Source organism: Acinonyx jubatus, chromosome A2 (assembly GCF_027475565.1).
Source record: "Acinonyx jubatus isolate Ajub_Pintada_27869175 chromosome A2, VMU_Ajub_asm_v1.0, whole genome shotgun sequence".
Lineage (NCBI taxonomy): Eukaryota > Metazoa > Chordata > Mammalia > Carnivora > Felidae > Acinonyx > Acinonyx jubatus.
This window is the reverse complement of record NC_069383.1, coordinates 158525240-158542157: the sequence shown is the minus strand read 5'-3', so window position 1 is coordinate 158542157 and position 16918 is coordinate 158525240. Positions and strand designations below refer to the sequence as shown.

Genomic DNA, 16918 nt, shown 5'->3' with positions numbered 1-16918 from the left:
CCCCTCCCCCGTTCATGCTCTGTCTCTCTCTGTCCCAAAAATAAATAAATGTTGGAAAAAAAAAAAAAAAAGATTTCTCGAGGGGCACCTGGGTGGCTTAGTCAGTTAAGTATCCGACTTTGGCTCAGGTCACGATCTCGTAGTTTATGCATTTGAGCCCTGTGTCGGACTCTGTACTGACAGCTTGGAGCCTGGAATGTGCTTTGGATTCTGTGTCTCCCTCTCTCTGCCCCTCCTCAACTTGTGCTCTGTCTCTGTGTCTCTCTCTCTCAAAAATAAACATTTAAAAAAATCTTTTTTAATTAAAAAAAAAAAAGATTTCTCTAAAAAATCCCAGCAACTGCCTATTACCTTATTACAGAATTAAAGATATTATCAGAAAGGAATCTCAGTCTTTTCTTCTTGTTACTTTTTTATTGTGTTTAAATATCTGTAACAAAATTCACTATTTTAAACACTTAGGTGTACAATTCTATTCTGTTCACATCAAATACATTGGGTTTTTTTTTTCTGTTTTTGTTTTGTGCAACCATTACCGCTGTTTCCAGATGGTTTCATATTCCCAAAGGGAACCTCTACCCATCAAACACTCATTTTTCATTCTTCTTTCCCTCCACCAGCTGCCAATCATGCAATGAGAAAAGGAGTTTCCACCTGAGGTCCTGGGGCATATCTTAAGGTAGCAATGATGGAAAATAAAGGTGCAATTAAACATGGATAAGAAAAGAGGGATTGATAGGAGGACGACAGAAGGCAAAGAATGAGGCAGTAGCTCAGACTTCTGTGCAACATACTACATAGAAACTCCTAAGCAAACTACCACTCAAATCACGTTCCTACACTGGAAGTTGAAAATCACATCCCTTGTTTCTATGGTAGGATCCATTGCAATCACAAGCTATTTGTGGGAAATGGGGTAAATGAGAACATCTCTGTAAGAAACATCATAATTGCATGAAATTATACATGTAAAACAGGATGAACAGTTTTGACATGGCAAGGACTTTAATTACAACTGTAGTAGCCTTTTCATGCCCCTTCTTCATGTGAATAATGCACCCAAATAAATGCACTTGAAGAGTATCAACATTTGAGAGGGCAGTTGAGGAAAGCAGGCCAGCACTTGATGGAAGTGTTTCACATCTAATGTTGGCCATGTCAGGAATGGCTACAGGAAATCTGACCAAAGAATTTTGGAACTGTAATTAGGGAAGGGAGGTAACAAAGGAACTACTAAAGAGGTTGTTGAGAAACAAAGACAAAGACAAATACAAGCACGTCATGGGTGCTCTGGGAACAGAGGAAATGAAGTTTCTATTACAAGAGAAAAATAACCACAAGATTTAAATCCACAACATTTGCATTTGGGGCCCACAATATCCTCTCGGTTCTGAGACCAGTGGCCCATCAGGGCCCATCTCTCTTAGGTGAAGACTTCCCAGGGCCCCCATCACATCCTTTTCCTCAGGCTGTAGATGAAGGGGTCCAGCATGGGGGGTACCACAGTGTACATCACTGAGGCAATCAAGCTTCTCTGGGAAGAATGGTTCCAGCAGAACTGAACTACACTGCCAGGCTTCTCCCATAGGAAAAGGAGGTCACAGCAGTGAGACCCACCAGGTGGAAAGTGCTTTACATTTCCCCATCTAGAAGACATTCCTATTAAGGAAGAGACAATCAGACTACGAAAAGAGGATCCTAATGAGACAAAAAGTCGGCAAGCGTGGTTATTGACAAACACAGATGTTACTGATGAGGGTATCAGATCGTTGGAACGAGGACAGGTAGGTTTTGCAATAATCCAATGATGCCACCGAAGGCCGGCGTATTCTACACTGCAACCCACACGAAGCAGTGAAGCCTACACCCCCACCTACACCCAAGAGAATCACTTCATATCCCAACCTCCTCCAAACATAAACCTAAGACAAATGTGCCCAGGTCACTTCTGATCAGGATCATCACTACATTTGACTCGGCGTGTACTCCACTGGTTTAAACCCAAACGAACATGACATTAAGCTGCTGTGGCCTCCAAGGCCACCCACAACAAAACTAAAGGCTGCTCAAGGGTCACGAGTGTATGAATGTGTCAACTCAGTACGGAAACAAGGTTCTGGTGGATTCTGCGTCTCTATCCAAAGGTCAATTTGAAGAACTGCCAGTGGTGGCAGCAAGTACTTCAGATTATCAGGACTTGCCATATTCACAGGGTTCTCTATCTCCCACATATGAAAGGATGAGAAACTAACCAGCAAGTCACGTGCCAGCTGCAGCTATTTCTAAACACAGGCAAACATAATTGGTTTCTTCCGGGTTGTGGTGATCTAGGAGCTCTGTTCCCAATCTCTCCGCACACTGAGATTGAAAGTATTTTCTAACCCAGTACTGGGTGTGTAGCTCTCTTTGCAGAGCTATGAAATCTGGGTGTATAACCCTCACCATTTCTAAAGTCTTTTCTGACCCAGAAAGATCAGGTGTGAGACAGAACCAAGAGCATTTTCAGGAAATTTAGAGACATATACCACCCCCACACCTTCACCTCCATGAGGCACCATCGGTGGACTCTCTGAGCAGTGAACTAACTACTTCAAATGTTCATCGTCTTCACAGTATTAGACAAGGTCCACGCGACCAGACAACCCGGGTGGCTTGAACAGCATTAAGTCTAACGGTGGTAGTCTCACTTGGGACCAGGCTGCAACCAAGGTGTAGAAACTAGACCAGCAAACTCTCAGGGGCAGGAAGCCAGACCCTTCCCCAAAATGGTCAGGGCAGAGTGGCACATGTTCATAACAGATATATAAACCCATCCTATAAGCTGAGTTCCACGTCTCTTACATTTAACCACTTCACTGTGTTCCTCCAGCGTGCTCTGTAGGAGACTGGTTGCCTTCCCACATTGCTTAACTTCACGGGGCATCTAATTAGTGAGTTTTTTCATGTATTCAGTGGGACACCTAGAGACTTTTCCACATTCCTCATATTCATACAGTTTTCCCCCAGTGTGGTGGTCATGTTTTTGAAATCAACTGGGTAACAAATTTGGTCACAATTATTCTGTACATAATCTATGGTGCATTTTTTAGGTGTTACGTTGTGACCATGACGTGAAGGCTTTCTCGCACTCCTTTATGTCTAAGGGGTTGCTCTGCGGTATCAGTTTTTACGCATGGAGTTCAGCTTGAGCAAACGGTGAACGCCTCCCCTTCGTGTGTACACTCAAAAGGCTTCTCTCCAGTGGGACTTCAAATGTGTATTTGCAGTTGTGGAAGTGGTGTAGGCTTTCTCACATCCCGTACACTCACAGGGCTTCCCTCTACTGTGAGTCTGTATACGCTTGTGAAGGCTGGAGGACCAAGTGAGGTCTTTCCCACATTCCTTACATCAACAGGGCTTCTCTCCAGTGTGGATTCTTAAGTGTTGAATCCAGATGAAAGCAGCAGTGAAAGCTTGCCCACAGTGCTTACATTCACAGGGTTACTCTCTAGAGTGATTTCTCAAATGGCTATGAAAATAGGAGAAAGTCCTAAAGGCTTCCCCACATTCACCACATTGAAAGGGTCTGTCTCCAGTGTGAGGTCTCAAGTGTTCATGAAGATACGAGGAACTACCAAGGGCTTTCTCACATTCACCACATTCATAGGGCTTCTCTCCACCGTGAGTTCGTAAATGTTTTTTAAGGACTGAGGGCCAAACGAAAGCTTTCCCACATTCCTTACATTGATAGGGTTTCTCTCCAGTGTGAGTTCTCAAATGTACACTAAGTCGTGAGGAATTAGTGAAGGCTTTCCCACATTGCTGACATTTATACGGCTTCTCTCCAGTGTGAATTCTCAAATGTTCATTAAGAATTGAGGAACTACTGAGGGCTTTCCCGCATTCCTTACATTTATAGGGCTTCTCACCACTGTGAGTTTGAACATGTTTACGAAGGACCGAGAGCCAAGTGAAACGTTTCCCACATTCCTTACATTTATACGGCTTCTCTCCAGTGTGAATTCTCAAATGTTCATTAAGAACTGATGAACGACTGACGGCTTTTCCACATTCCTTACATTTATAGGGCTTCTCACCACTGTGAGTTCGAACGTGTTTACGAAGGAGCGAGGGCCACTGGAAGTGTTTCCCACATTCTTTACATCGATAGGGTTTCTCTCCGGTGTGAAGTCTCAAATGCACATAAAGACGGGAGGATGTAGCGAAGGCTTTCCTACACTCACTACATTCAAAGGGTTTTATTCCAGTGTGAAGTCGAATGATGTGATTATTGAGGCACTTGGAATCTGCATAAGATTTCCCACATTGTTTACATTCATGGGGTTCTTGAGTGTGTGTCTGCACATGTTCAGTATGGCCTGCTGAGAAGACTGAAGCTCTTATAAACGGCTTCCATTCATCAAAATCTCCTCCAGCGTGAATCCTCATGTGCGCCTGAAAATGGGAATGATTAATGAATGTTTTCCCACAGTCGCTGCATTCCAAAGACTTCCCTGCCAGGCTGGTTCTCTCATACATGATAGGTGGAGTCAGGCGCAAGATTTTACCACACCGATTCAACTCAGAAAGCTTCTCTCTAGTAGAGTTTTTCTTTTGCGGAGTAAGGAAGCCATTGTGATACGGGTTACACTCAAAAGCGTTCTCTCTATTTTGAGTTCTCACGTGTGTCTTAATGTTGAAGTGCTTCCTCAAGTCTTTCCCACTTTGCTGACAGTCAGAGAGTTCTACTCCATGGTGGGTCCTCTCCTGTTGATGAAGGGATGAAAGATGATGACAGCGTTTTCAGACTGATGGTAAGTTTCAACCTTATAATGCTAAAAACATGATAAGGACTCTTACCACTTTTATTACATAAATACAGTTCCTGTTGATTTCTTTCAGGTTAAACCAGGGAATTCCTCTGCCAAAAACTGATGCCATTATTCTACTCTCGTGATCATTCCAGTAAAAATTGATTTATTTATCTGTTTATGTATTTATTTTTTTTGAGAGCACGCACACGAGTGTGAGCAGGGGAGGGGCACAGAGAGAGGGAGACACAGAATCTGAAGCAAGCTCCAAGCTCTGAGCTGTCAGCACAGAGCCCAACTTGGGGCTCAAACCCACGAACCAGAAGATCATGACCTGAGCTGAAGTTGGACGCTCAACTGACTGAGCCACCCAGGAGCCCCTAACTTTTTTTTTAATGTTTATTATTTTTGAGAGACAGAGTGCAATCAGGGGAGGGGCACAGAGAGAGGGAGACACAGAATCTGAAGCAGGCTCCACGCTCTGAGCTGTCAGCACAGAGCCCAACGCAGGGCTCAAACCCATGAACCGTGAGATCATGTCCTGAGCTGAAGCTGGACGCTTAATAACCGACCGAGCCACCCAGGCACCCTTCTAGTAAAATTTCATGAAAATGTTTAAAGACTCAATGACAAGTTATATCTTGGGGAATGTGTACTTGTGGTATCGAGGAATCAACAATTTTCAAAACAGATTTAGATTATAAACCCTAAATCATCATATTCAGAGTATCTCTGACTGCTTTGTCTTTGGTCAATGCCATTTGTCTCAAATATCTCCAAACTGCACTGAGTTTTTATAACAGAACTACCAATCTTTTTTGAATGCGGAATAGAAGAAATATCATAAAAAGGGGTGTCTGGGTGGCTCAGTCAGTTAAGCATCAGATTTCAGCTCAGGTCATGATCTCATGGTTTGTGGGTTCAAGCCCTGACTCAGGCTGACAGTGTGCAGCCTGCCTGGGATTCCCTTTCTCTCCCCTTCTCTCTGTCCCTCCCCCGCTCGCTCTCTTTCTCTCCCTTAAAATAAATAAATAAACTTAAAAAAAAAAAAAAGAAAAGAAATATCTCAAATCAGTCTTACTTTTTGTATTTCACTGGCTGTTTTTCCTCCAAAAAAATCCTGGTGAGATTTTGACCCTTTAGTCTGAAGTCCTGTCTCCCATTCTGAAGTAAAACAAAGACACAGATTCAAACATCTGTAGAAATAAACCATAGGCTAAACAATCTTAAAAGAAGACTCAGTTTTATTTTCATTTTAAAATTAGTGAAATGAGAAAGAAAAAAGACTGCATCAGTTTGTTCATGGGAAAAATACAACGAAAAGTGTGTGGGAACACACTTTAGTGGCTTACTAAAAAACAACTTTCTGAAAACCAAATATGATGTGAAACTATCAAAATATTATCCAGGTAACATAATATTATCAAGTAGACACATGAAAAACATGTGGACAACAAGGACACGCCAAAGATAAACCTGTAGAAGAACCAGGTCATTTGTGACATCACAGAAATTTTCAATAGAAGACTGATGGAAGTTGAAGGTATCCCAAAACATCAAAGACGAATGGCTTCAGCCCTGAGACAAAATGTATCTTAAAAATGTTACACATTAAAGTTGCAAAGATGTCATACCTCAGATTGACCAGTGACATGCTTCTCATTCACCAGTGATGTCTGTCACCACACTCACCTTGCAAAATACCCTGCTCCACTGCCCTTAGCTCTTGTTGTTCCAACCAAGCGATCAGCTTAGGTTTTGACAGTTGATATTCTGTCCACAGGAAAAGGTACATTAATAGGAGAGACTCACGCAAGAGATCACAAGGCTTCTGATGAATCCAAAACTATATTTCTTTTTTTTTTAATGGTTTCTTATTTACTTTGAGAGACAGAGAGAGCACAAGCAGGGGAGGGGAGCAGAGGGAGAGGGAGAGGAAGAGAGAGAATGAATCCCAAGCAGGTTCTGCACCGTCAGCACAGAGCTGGATGTGGGGCTTGAACTCACGAACCATGAGATCACAACCTGAGCCAAAATCAAGAGTTGGACATTTAACCAACTGAGTCACCCGGATGCCCCTAAAACTCTTATTTCTAATGAAAGCAGTGAAATTATTCCAAAGGACCAAAAAGGCAAATGCTCCCTTTCTGTGACAAAAAATCATTATCTCTGACCCCTGAAAGCCAAAACAAACGTACATATATATTTAAAAAGCATAAGACATTTATTCAAATAGGAAATAAAGAAGGGGCACCTGGGTGGCTCAGTCGATTAAGCATCCGACTTTGCCTCAGGTCAAATCAGTCTCGTGGTTTGTGAGTTCGAGCCCTCCATCAGGCTCTGCACTGTCAAAGCCTAGGATTCTCTCCCTGTCCCCCCCACCCCCCTAATTTTTTCCCTACCTTTCTCTCTTCCCTCCCCCTACTCTCTCTCTCAAAATAAATAAATAAACATAAAAAAAAAAAAAACAAAGGAAATAAAGGAGGTAAGGAAAGGAGATCTTCCTTTTCTGATGGGGAAATCACTAGAGCAGTGGTCTCAAACATTGGAGCACATCACAATCGTCAGGATAGCTTACTGAACATAGAAGATGGGGCAACAACCCCAGCTTTATAATTCAGAATGTCAAAAATGGAGTCTGAGAATATAAATTCTTAGCAGAGCGATGGTGTTACTGTGGGCCCTACGGCCACATTTCCAGAATACCCACTGCAGATTACAGCCCATTAGTGCAGGGACTATGCATCTCCTATTTCCAATTCTGTTTCAGATTAGGTATCACCAAGCCTGGAAACACATTAAGTACATGATCCATATCAGGAATGGTGGCAGCCTTACTTACCTACTGTGACCAGGTTCTGATAGTTCTCTAGCATCACGTTTCTGTATAGGTTTCTCTGAGAGAGGTCCAGTAATATCCACTCCTCCTGGGTGAAGTCCAATGCCACGTCGTCAAAGGTCACTGAAATCTAAATCATCACACCGGGGTTGGCCTAAGAAACATCCCCACCAACGTTCACCAAAAAACCCCAAAGGAACACGTTTTTTCAGGATGGGAGACTCAATACCGATGCAGGGTTAGGAGATTTCTCATTATCATCTCATGGTTCTGTGGTCCTAGGTACTCTTCTCTCGATCTAGACTCACTCACTGCTCCTCTCCACTCATATGGTTTTAATGTCACATTTTAAACATGAGTTTATCTCAGCATAACCAGAGTAGGAGCTCTCTTCTTATTTCCCTCTATTGCAATAGACTTCTGAGCACGCTACAGATTCTCGATAAACAGCATAAAATGACTGAATTCTTTAAGAAAAGGACACTTACATCTTACCATGTCAGAGCACACAACAAGGCGGAAGCCTGCACTTGAAATCCTTGAGCTTCAGGATTGATTACTGAAATACTGAGACTATTTTTCACTGTAATCCCTTTTCAATGAATTTCCACTTCCAGGGAAGCTTCAATTCGGGACTCAGTCCTTGCATGGGGCTTTATTTGCTTTAGGAAGCTCAGGACATAGATGTGCCTAGAAGGAATGTGTCCACCTGGTAGATGTAAATACGGCATTCTGTTGATTGATGTGATTATTTCTTACCTGATGATAATTTTTCAGCCAGACAGCCACCATCCTTTCTGCCTCTGTGTTTTCCTCATGAAGGGGAAAATGATCTCTAGAAAGATCTCAGGGAAAAAATAACACTTAGGTTCTTAGAATGCAACACAAGCATAGCTCCCAGAATCACCCACCTGAAAGTCATTCCATCCTATTCTGAGAGTCCCATATATCCCTACACACTCAAGAAATCTCATGCAAATACACACTATTGCCATAAAATACCAGAGTAGCCCAGCCACACCTGAAGCCACAAAAAGAATGTGCCAGACACACTGCCCATGTAGAAAGGGGCCACAGTCTTATTTTACAGGTATGGAAACCCAATCCCTGGGAAATCTGATTATTTGCCCAAGATAACAGAACTCATCAATGGGATTATGCAGCACCAACTCCCAAAGCACACACACCAGGAAGCTGACTTAGAGAACAGCATTCTCTGGCAAATTTTAGTTCTAATGAACCAGCAGCCTAACTGCTTAGGCCCAGATCCCTGGACCCTATACTGTATAGGGGTTACATTTAAGAATCCTCTGAAAATGAGAATCAACAATGACTTACCATGGGTCAAATCAATGGCTGCCATCCTGGGACACTGATGGTGAAATCTGCCTGATGCGAAATCTGATGCCAAGATCACTTCAGTGCAACTTAAGAATCTAAGTAAATATGGCAATTTTCATTACTCTTGACACAGGGTTAATTGGAGTTTTTCCACATCAATCATTAATCAGCAAGCATTACTAATCCATCAATCAAACATCATACATTACCTCTCTCTCTGCAGATGATATATGTGAGATTCACTAAAAATGGTATAATCTATGGTATGAAAGTCAATAACATCGATTACAATTTCCTGAGGATATGTGACACATTTTCTCACTAGGAGCTCTATGTATATCAGCTCACTTGATTATCATAACAATTCTCTACAATAGGTATCATTAGCCCTACTTAATAGCTGATAAAATTAGAGAGATAGAACACTAATCATTTGTCCAACACCTTCCAATTAGTAAAAAAGAGATCCACAATTTAATGTAGATAGGCTTGTCTCTAATGTTTGATCTCCTGAGGTTCTTATTCCCAAATAATAATCAGACATCATTTTAGACTTGCATTGTCCATTTTGGTAGCCAGCAGCTACATATGCTATTGAGTATTTGATAGGCAGTCAGTAAAACAGGATTTTAAGTTTTATTTATTTTTATATTTTAAATGTAAAACTCATTTGCAGATTCACTTATTAGAGAACTTAAATATGGTTGGGTAAACTTACATCTACTTTCTCCACTGTATTTATTACACGATTCAAACACATATCAAGTACATGTCACAAAAATTTTATGTCCAATGAATTCTCACTACTTGGTATGACGAAAATAATTTAAAATCAATTTTTATATGGGTTACATGCTGAAATATTTTGAATAGATGGGATAAAGTGTATCTCCTTTTTTTTTTTTTATTACAGGTATAGGAAAGCTTTGTTCATATACATGACCTACACATTTGTATTTCCATTGGACAGCACTGGCCTAGAATACTGCTGGATAGTACACAGAGGATAAAAATGAAGTGTTCTATTTGGTTAACACCCTTGGGCTTCATTTGATGGAGCTTAGAGTGGCTTGGAGCCCTGAACCTCCTTTTAAGTTATCATAATAGGCTTATTCCTTCATTCTTTCCACAAATAATTAAGAAATTGTGGTCTTGTGCTAGGCACTACGTAGAAAACAGTGATATATACAGCAAATGTCCCAGGGCTTAATGGCCCAACATTCCAAAGAGACAACATACTCAATTATAAATGGATTCATCCAATCATTGTTGCAAAAATTCAAACAGGTGAGAAAATCGAGTATCCTATATACAAACACAAATGTATACACGAATATTTTGGATTTCTTTTGGGCAAGGTAAGGACAAACAAGGCAAGTAACCATAAGCTATTCTAAATAACCCAAAAAGATAAGAAAAATAATGGTGGAAAGGTTTTATAAAACTCAGAAGACATTACAAGTATTCAACAGCCTCAGTGGATCCTAATTGAGGCTCAGTTCAGTTAAGGTTTATGGACTTCCTCTCACCCCGGCAAAGGAGCAATGCCAAATCAGACAGCTTCACACTGGTCTATTTAGAAGTCTTCCTGGAGAACCTCCTTTTTCCTATTATCACTTCTGTTTTTCACCAAGTTTTTATGTCATTTTTATTCCTTTTTTTTTTAACTTTTTAAAAATGTTTTTACTTATTTTTGAGACAGAGAGAGACAGAGCATGAGCAGGGGAGGGGCAGAGAGAGAGGGAGACACAGAATCCGAAGAAGACTCCAGGCACTGAGCTGTCAGCACAGAGCCTGACGCGGGGCTCAAACTCACAGACTGTGAGATCACGACCTGAGCCGAAGTTGGACGCTTAACTGACTGAGCCACACAGGCGCCCCTTTATTCCTTTCTTAACAAGGCTTCCTACTCACTTTATCTTTTAATCTGATACAGTTCAAAGGATAACTCCTACGTTAAAAATTAGTAATTTTTTAATAAATTAAACACAGAACAGCAGCCCAAATGCTGATCTACAGAATGCTATCCAAGTGATGACAAACACTGGAAGTTCCAGTTTCATTACCATACACCAAAATAACCCTCACAACCCAAGATACTTCATTCTATCCATGAAAAGACCAGAACCCTGAAATTACATGCTGCCACAAACACTGCATCTCAAATGCTTCGTACAGATTGCACTTACTGCCAGGGGTCTCAAACTGAAGTCCTTTGGGCTGAACAGACCCAAATGTGTTTACTTTCGTGCCACACCTGTACATTTTTCCTTTTGGTTTTTCTTTTTAACTGAGATATAAGTGCTATGCAATGAAATGCGTAGATCTTAAGTATTCTGAGGATGAGCTCTGACACTTATGTTTACTCGTGTAATGAGCAGTACAAGGAAAATACAGAATATATTCATCTCCCCAAAAAGCTGTCTGACAGGAGCATCCCCTGTCAGCATCTCCATTCTTTTGGAGAGCTCTTTGCATATTAAGGGTAGCATTACATCTGCTTGAAGAACATTATTTTCCAGTACATGTCACGGGGCCTGGCTCATTGAGGGCACCCAGTGATTGTTGACCAAGACCTACTAAGCTACTTTACATCACTTAATGTGTCTCCATCTAGATTACACTTAAAGAACAGTCTCTAACAAAGTATATATCCCAAGTGTTGGGAAATGCAGTTAATTATTCTAGAAATACAAGTGTATGGGGATCTCAGTCTTCTGAGCACTTACCCACCAGCCAGGAATGTCTGCAAATTGAACACTTATTTCCTGTGGATACCTGGCTTGTCTGCATTCCAAATGCTTGCCCAATGCCTGCTGACCACCTCTGCCCCAGGAAACCCAGCCAACTTATTCACAAGCAATGGACTGCAATGATACCTTCACAAATAAGATGTGACTCAGTCTTGGGGAGAAGGCACCCCTACAAATCTTACCTTATTATTCTGTTCAATTCTAGGATAGAGTGCTCTTTACATCTTTGTAAACTCTTCCCATGTAGATCTAGAAATCAAGGAGAGATTTTTGTCTCCTGATCATACACCCAGACTTATACAAAATTGAGACGGACAGTGACTGCAGGAGGTACACTGGTAGAGATAAGATGTGGAGATTCATCAAGTGTGTGATTTCATCAAGTCTTTGTTCTGGAGCCAGGAGCTAAGCTCCCTGACAATGGGAAAGACATTCAGCTGCGTTATGAAAATCAAGCTATCACCTGTAGCTCATTGTGAAGACAGGCAAACAAAAGCACTTGCTTGGGAGTCCAAGTAAATGCTATGTTTGGCTGCTACCTCACTAGTGATGAGTACAAGGATTCTTATGGCTGGACTTGCACACCAAATGACATGCTCAGATTTACTACGACAAGCTCAACTCAAGGTCTGAGAACCAGAAAGCTTCAAGACAGCTCTTAAAAAGCACATTTCTTGTGGCCACGGAACTCACACTGTTGAAAATCAAACATGAAATTTAATTGCACAGGTAAAAGTAACACCACAATTAGAATGGCTGTCTCAACTAGTTGTTCGTGTGAAAATTAGGGCACTGATGAGAGAGGAATGAGTACTTGAACACTGGAATGGGGACATCTAGTTGGACCAACAGGAAGCTCACAATCTTGAATCCATAAGACACTGACTCTCCCATATTAGGGAATTATCCTGCCCTTTCGTTTCTGAAATGACCCTTCCTCTGCTTAAAAATATTGAGGAAAAATCTCACTTGGGTTAGAAGTCTTGGAAGCAAATGCTCCTCCTCAAGACCCACCCAAACTACGTGCTATGCCCCTGGTGACATAAGTAGTTCAGTTCACTATCCACAGTAACAGGAATACAACACAGTGCAAGATAAAATAGCTTGCACAACAAAATAGTTCCAACTCCAGTAATATGGAGAAGAAATCTGGGTACCCTATGGGAGAAACAGTTGTAAGCATGCCAAAGCTAGAAGGCTGAAATACAACAAATAAACTGGGCCAAATTCATTGACATGGGTGCGCTTTTTAGACAGTCTGGGTTTAATACATTCTAGCTCATGGATCTGGGGAAAGCTCTAACAGCTTAGATGGCACCACAGACTCATTGGTGACCCACATACCAGCAGAAAGAGTTCACATACCAGCAGAACTCCACAACAAAATGTGAAGGAGCAAATCCTAGGGAGATAGGAATGTTGCAACGGATTTATCATGTGTGATACACAGCCCCCATTCCCCATCCCATCTTGAGGGAACAGAACACTCTTTCCACAACTTTATTGAGAAACGGGTAAGTGGAGCACCTTCACCCTTGAAGCCTAAGTGGTTATTCTCCTCTATACTTCAGGTATGATTGTAGGTGATATACCATCACTGAGATGGACTCCCTGATTTCAGTAGGAATGATGAGGACCCAGAGTAGCAGAAGTCAAGTAGGCAACACTTAATTACCAAAGACAAAGTGGGCACATGAACTGTCAAGACCAGTGAGAATGAAACAGGAAATCAGAATGCTTTGTCCTGCAGAGATCTTTAGTGGTGGCTAACTAATCAGAAACTAATTAGTCCCTTGCAACGAAACAGACAGGCAGCCTAGTATAGCAGAGGTCAACAAACTTCCTCTGAAGATCCATACAGTACATTTTAGGCAACGCAGGCCAAATAGTCCCTGTGCTATATTTAACTCTGTCATTGTGGTTTCAAAGAACCAATGAATACATTTAAGTTTGTATAAAGCTCTACGTACAAAAATAGCTGGAGGGCCAGATTTGACCCAGGGTCCACAGTATGCCAACCTGTGTACTAGAATTTTACTTGATGTCTGTAAGAATAAGTCTCTAATAACCAAAACTCTGACTTGACTCACCCCAGTGGAAAATCACAGCCCACTACCCAACTTCCAGACATAGACGAACAAACTTAGAACCCCTTCAGCAAAGGATTTTGCACCATCACCACAATCCATACTAAAAATCTTCATACAGATCCTTCATATAAGCATTCATGAGAATGACTATACACGGGGGAAAAGAAAATACTATTCCACACCACCTCTAAGATGACACTAAGTACTAAGGATCCAATATATCACTGTGGCACACCACCAAGTCAAAGTGGAGGCTGGTGGTAGATAACTTTTTAAAAAGTCTTAACTCCAATGAACTCAGATTAAACCCAGCTGCAGCAAGCTACCACTCTGTGGTTTTCTTTCACCAGCGTCTAAATGTGTAATTGCAATACAGACATTCTTGGCAACTGGCAGAATTCCCTGATCTCTGACCCGTAGCGTAAGAACCATTATGGCAGGAAAATCTAAAAGGAGGATCCTGGAATACCCCACCACTGGACATAATCATCCAGAAATAATACAAACACTGCTGGGGGAACTGCAAAGACTAATGCCAACACCCAACGTACCCAAGGCCTGGAAGTAGGGGATTAGCCTTGAAGAAGTGAACGATGGACAATCACCTCAAGGCCAATTCCAGAAACCTAAACTAAACCTAAAATATACTGGGTTGACATGTTTTGTCTATGCTTGTTGTATTTGTTTATTTATGTGCATGTGTTTATTTATATATACTGTATACTATACACTATACACTATACACACACACACACACACACACACACTAGCCTTTCACTTCTCCTATGTCCTTCCTGTTTTGATTAATATACAAATTATTACAGGGTAACATTACAATTTAGTCTTTAGGTAGCTGATTTTCGTGGCATGGGCCTTACTGACGTACATTCCTGTGGTGTTTCAACGATACTCCCTTCTCTGATTTTGTAAGCAGCCAGTAACAGAACCCGGTCTGTTTTAGAACCTGGGATTTTAGAACCCCAGAGCCAGCTGCTCTTGCACCCCTGCTATGTACTACCTCTGTCCTTTCAGACAAAAAGTCTACTAACTCTATACTGAACCCAATTACCACTTTCTAAAATTCCAAGAAATAAAGAAAACATTTAAACACACCATGGAAATAAAATCACAAATAGCATTAAGTACAAGTTTTCAAAGAACATGTGACTCTTCCAAGTCAGTATTATGAAGAAAAAATGGCTCTGATCTAGCTTTATTTTTTTTTTAATATTTATTTATTTCAAGAGAGAACACACGCGCCAGCCGGGGAGGGGCAGACAGACGGGGAGAGAGAATCCCAGCAGGCTCCATGCTGTCAGCCCAACAAAGGGCTGGATCTCATGAGCTGAGTTGAAATCAAGAGTCTGAGGCTTAACCCACTGAACCACCCAGGCACCCCCCTGCTCTAGCTTTAAAGAGACTTAGAGACATAAAAACTTGTCATATAAACCTTGATTGTATCCTAGATCCCGAAACATCCAAAAACGTATTTTGAAACAATGTGAAAAACTTTAGTTTTTACAGAGCAGATATTAGATAACATTTTTCATTTTCTTGGGTGGAATCAATGTATTATGGTTTTAGTAGCACAATGTCCTTATATTTAGGAGATGCGTTACTAAGTATTTGAAGGTCAAGCATCATCTACAATTTATTTCCTATTTACTCTCAAACAGTCCACTGAAAAATACATTTATCTAGAGAGAGCAACCACGCAAAATGCAAAAATGGGTGAACCTACCTGAACGCACATTCATAGCAGTAGTTGCTTACATTTCCTTCAGGTTTAAGATGTTATGAAAGAAAAATGTCTTTCCACTAAATGGAAAACAGTCCAAATGCCCTGTTAATGGGAAATCCAGTTATTCTGAAAATGGAGTATTCACGCCTCCATTCTTTTCTCCCGAAGTCCCTGGCTTGCAACTTGGTGGGAATGGATAGGCTCAGGAGGGTCTCAGGAAAAGCGACGTGAAAACTGTTTCTCTAGTACAAAGACCAGTGGAGCACGTGTGTATAATTAGGTACTGAAACATGCACACTACACACATCCGAAAAAGCTTATCACCTGCCTAAGACAGTGTGTCCCGAAGAAAAGACGAGCGCAGACAAAGCCACATTCTCAGATAAAACTGCCTCTTCCCCCCCGAAAGGAAACACAGGCCCCGCTGAACCAACTTTCCAGAACGCTCACCGGCCGGGTCCCTGAGGCTGCGAGTAACGCGGCGGAGTCTGGGCCACTCCCAGCAGCAGAAACTCTTTTCCTTTGGGACAAAAGTCACAAAGGCCGCTTGCACACTGCAGGACAGGCGAGCACAGTGGCCACGAACACCCCGCGCACGCGCCCTCCCAGCAGGACCACAGCGGCTCCGCGCCAGAACCGCCGGCCTCAGCGGCCTGTCGGGCGGTCTAGGCGGATGCGAGCCGCGCGGCCCGGCCGTTAAGCAGGACCACCGCCGACCCCGACTAAAACCGGCCTTGGACTCCCACGTCCTGCCTCCCTTCACGCCTTCCCCACCACGGCCGGCCCACGTCCGATCGCTACCAGCCCAACGGGCTCAACGCTGCGCCAAGAAGCTGCCGGAGACCCCGGCGAGCGCGTGACGCCACTTCCGCTTCCTGCCGGGAATCGAGGGGCGGGACTTCCACATCAGACGGCGGAACTGGGCTTCCCTCGAGCGTGGGCTTCGCGCTGGGCCTGAGGCCTGGATCCCGCCCGGAGGACACGGCTGGGGCAGGAACCAGGTATGGGGGCGCGGCTACGGGCGGGGGCGGGCGGGGGGCGAGGCCAGTTCCCCGCAGGGCGCCAATGGGTTCACCCCACAGCCTGGGCAGTAAATGGTTTCCTGCCGGCCTCCCTGCACGTCCCTTATCGTTAAGCCCGACAGTCCATCACATAGTCTGTCTACCGCATTCAGTCCATCCCATCTCTAGGCCTTGATTTCCTCATTGTCATTTACGTTGGACACGACGCTGAAGTCTAGTCGTTGACGCCTTGCTTTCATTGTTATGACAGTTCCTGTAAATCTTTCCTTTTTCTGTGTCAAATATGCATATCTGTTTTTGTGAGATCGCACTGATACCAGGCATTCTTCTCTTCAGGCATGG

At 42.6% G+C, this 16918-nt stretch overlaps 1 protein-coding gene across 2 annotated transcripts; it reads right to left on the bottom strand.

Annotated features, from left to right (window-relative positions):
- Positions 1–327: 327 nt before the first annotated feature.
- LOC106979028 (zinc finger protein 426-like) lies at positions 328–16493 on the bottom strand. 2 transcript variants are annotated; one of them, XM_015076787.3, is made up of 8 exons: positions 15555–16429; positions 11906–11972; positions 8968–9065; positions 8389–8474; positions 7633–7759; positions 6483–6563; positions 5872–5954; positions 328–4746 (listed from the first exon to the last, which is right to left on the bottom strand). In XM_015076787.3, the coding sequence occupies exons 1-8, from the start codon at positions 15568–15570 to the stop codon at positions 3481–3483; spliced, it is 1824 nt and encodes a 607-aa protein (XP_014932273.3). In that variant the 5' UTR covers positions 15571–16429; the 3' UTR covers positions 328–3480. The 2 variants fall into 2 exon arrangements, with proteins under 2 accessions (XP_014932273.3, XP_053075910.1); XM_053219935.1 differs by having other exon boundaries at positions 4676–4814; positions 15555–16493.
- Between the last annotated feature and the right edge of the window lie 425 nt (positions 16494–16918).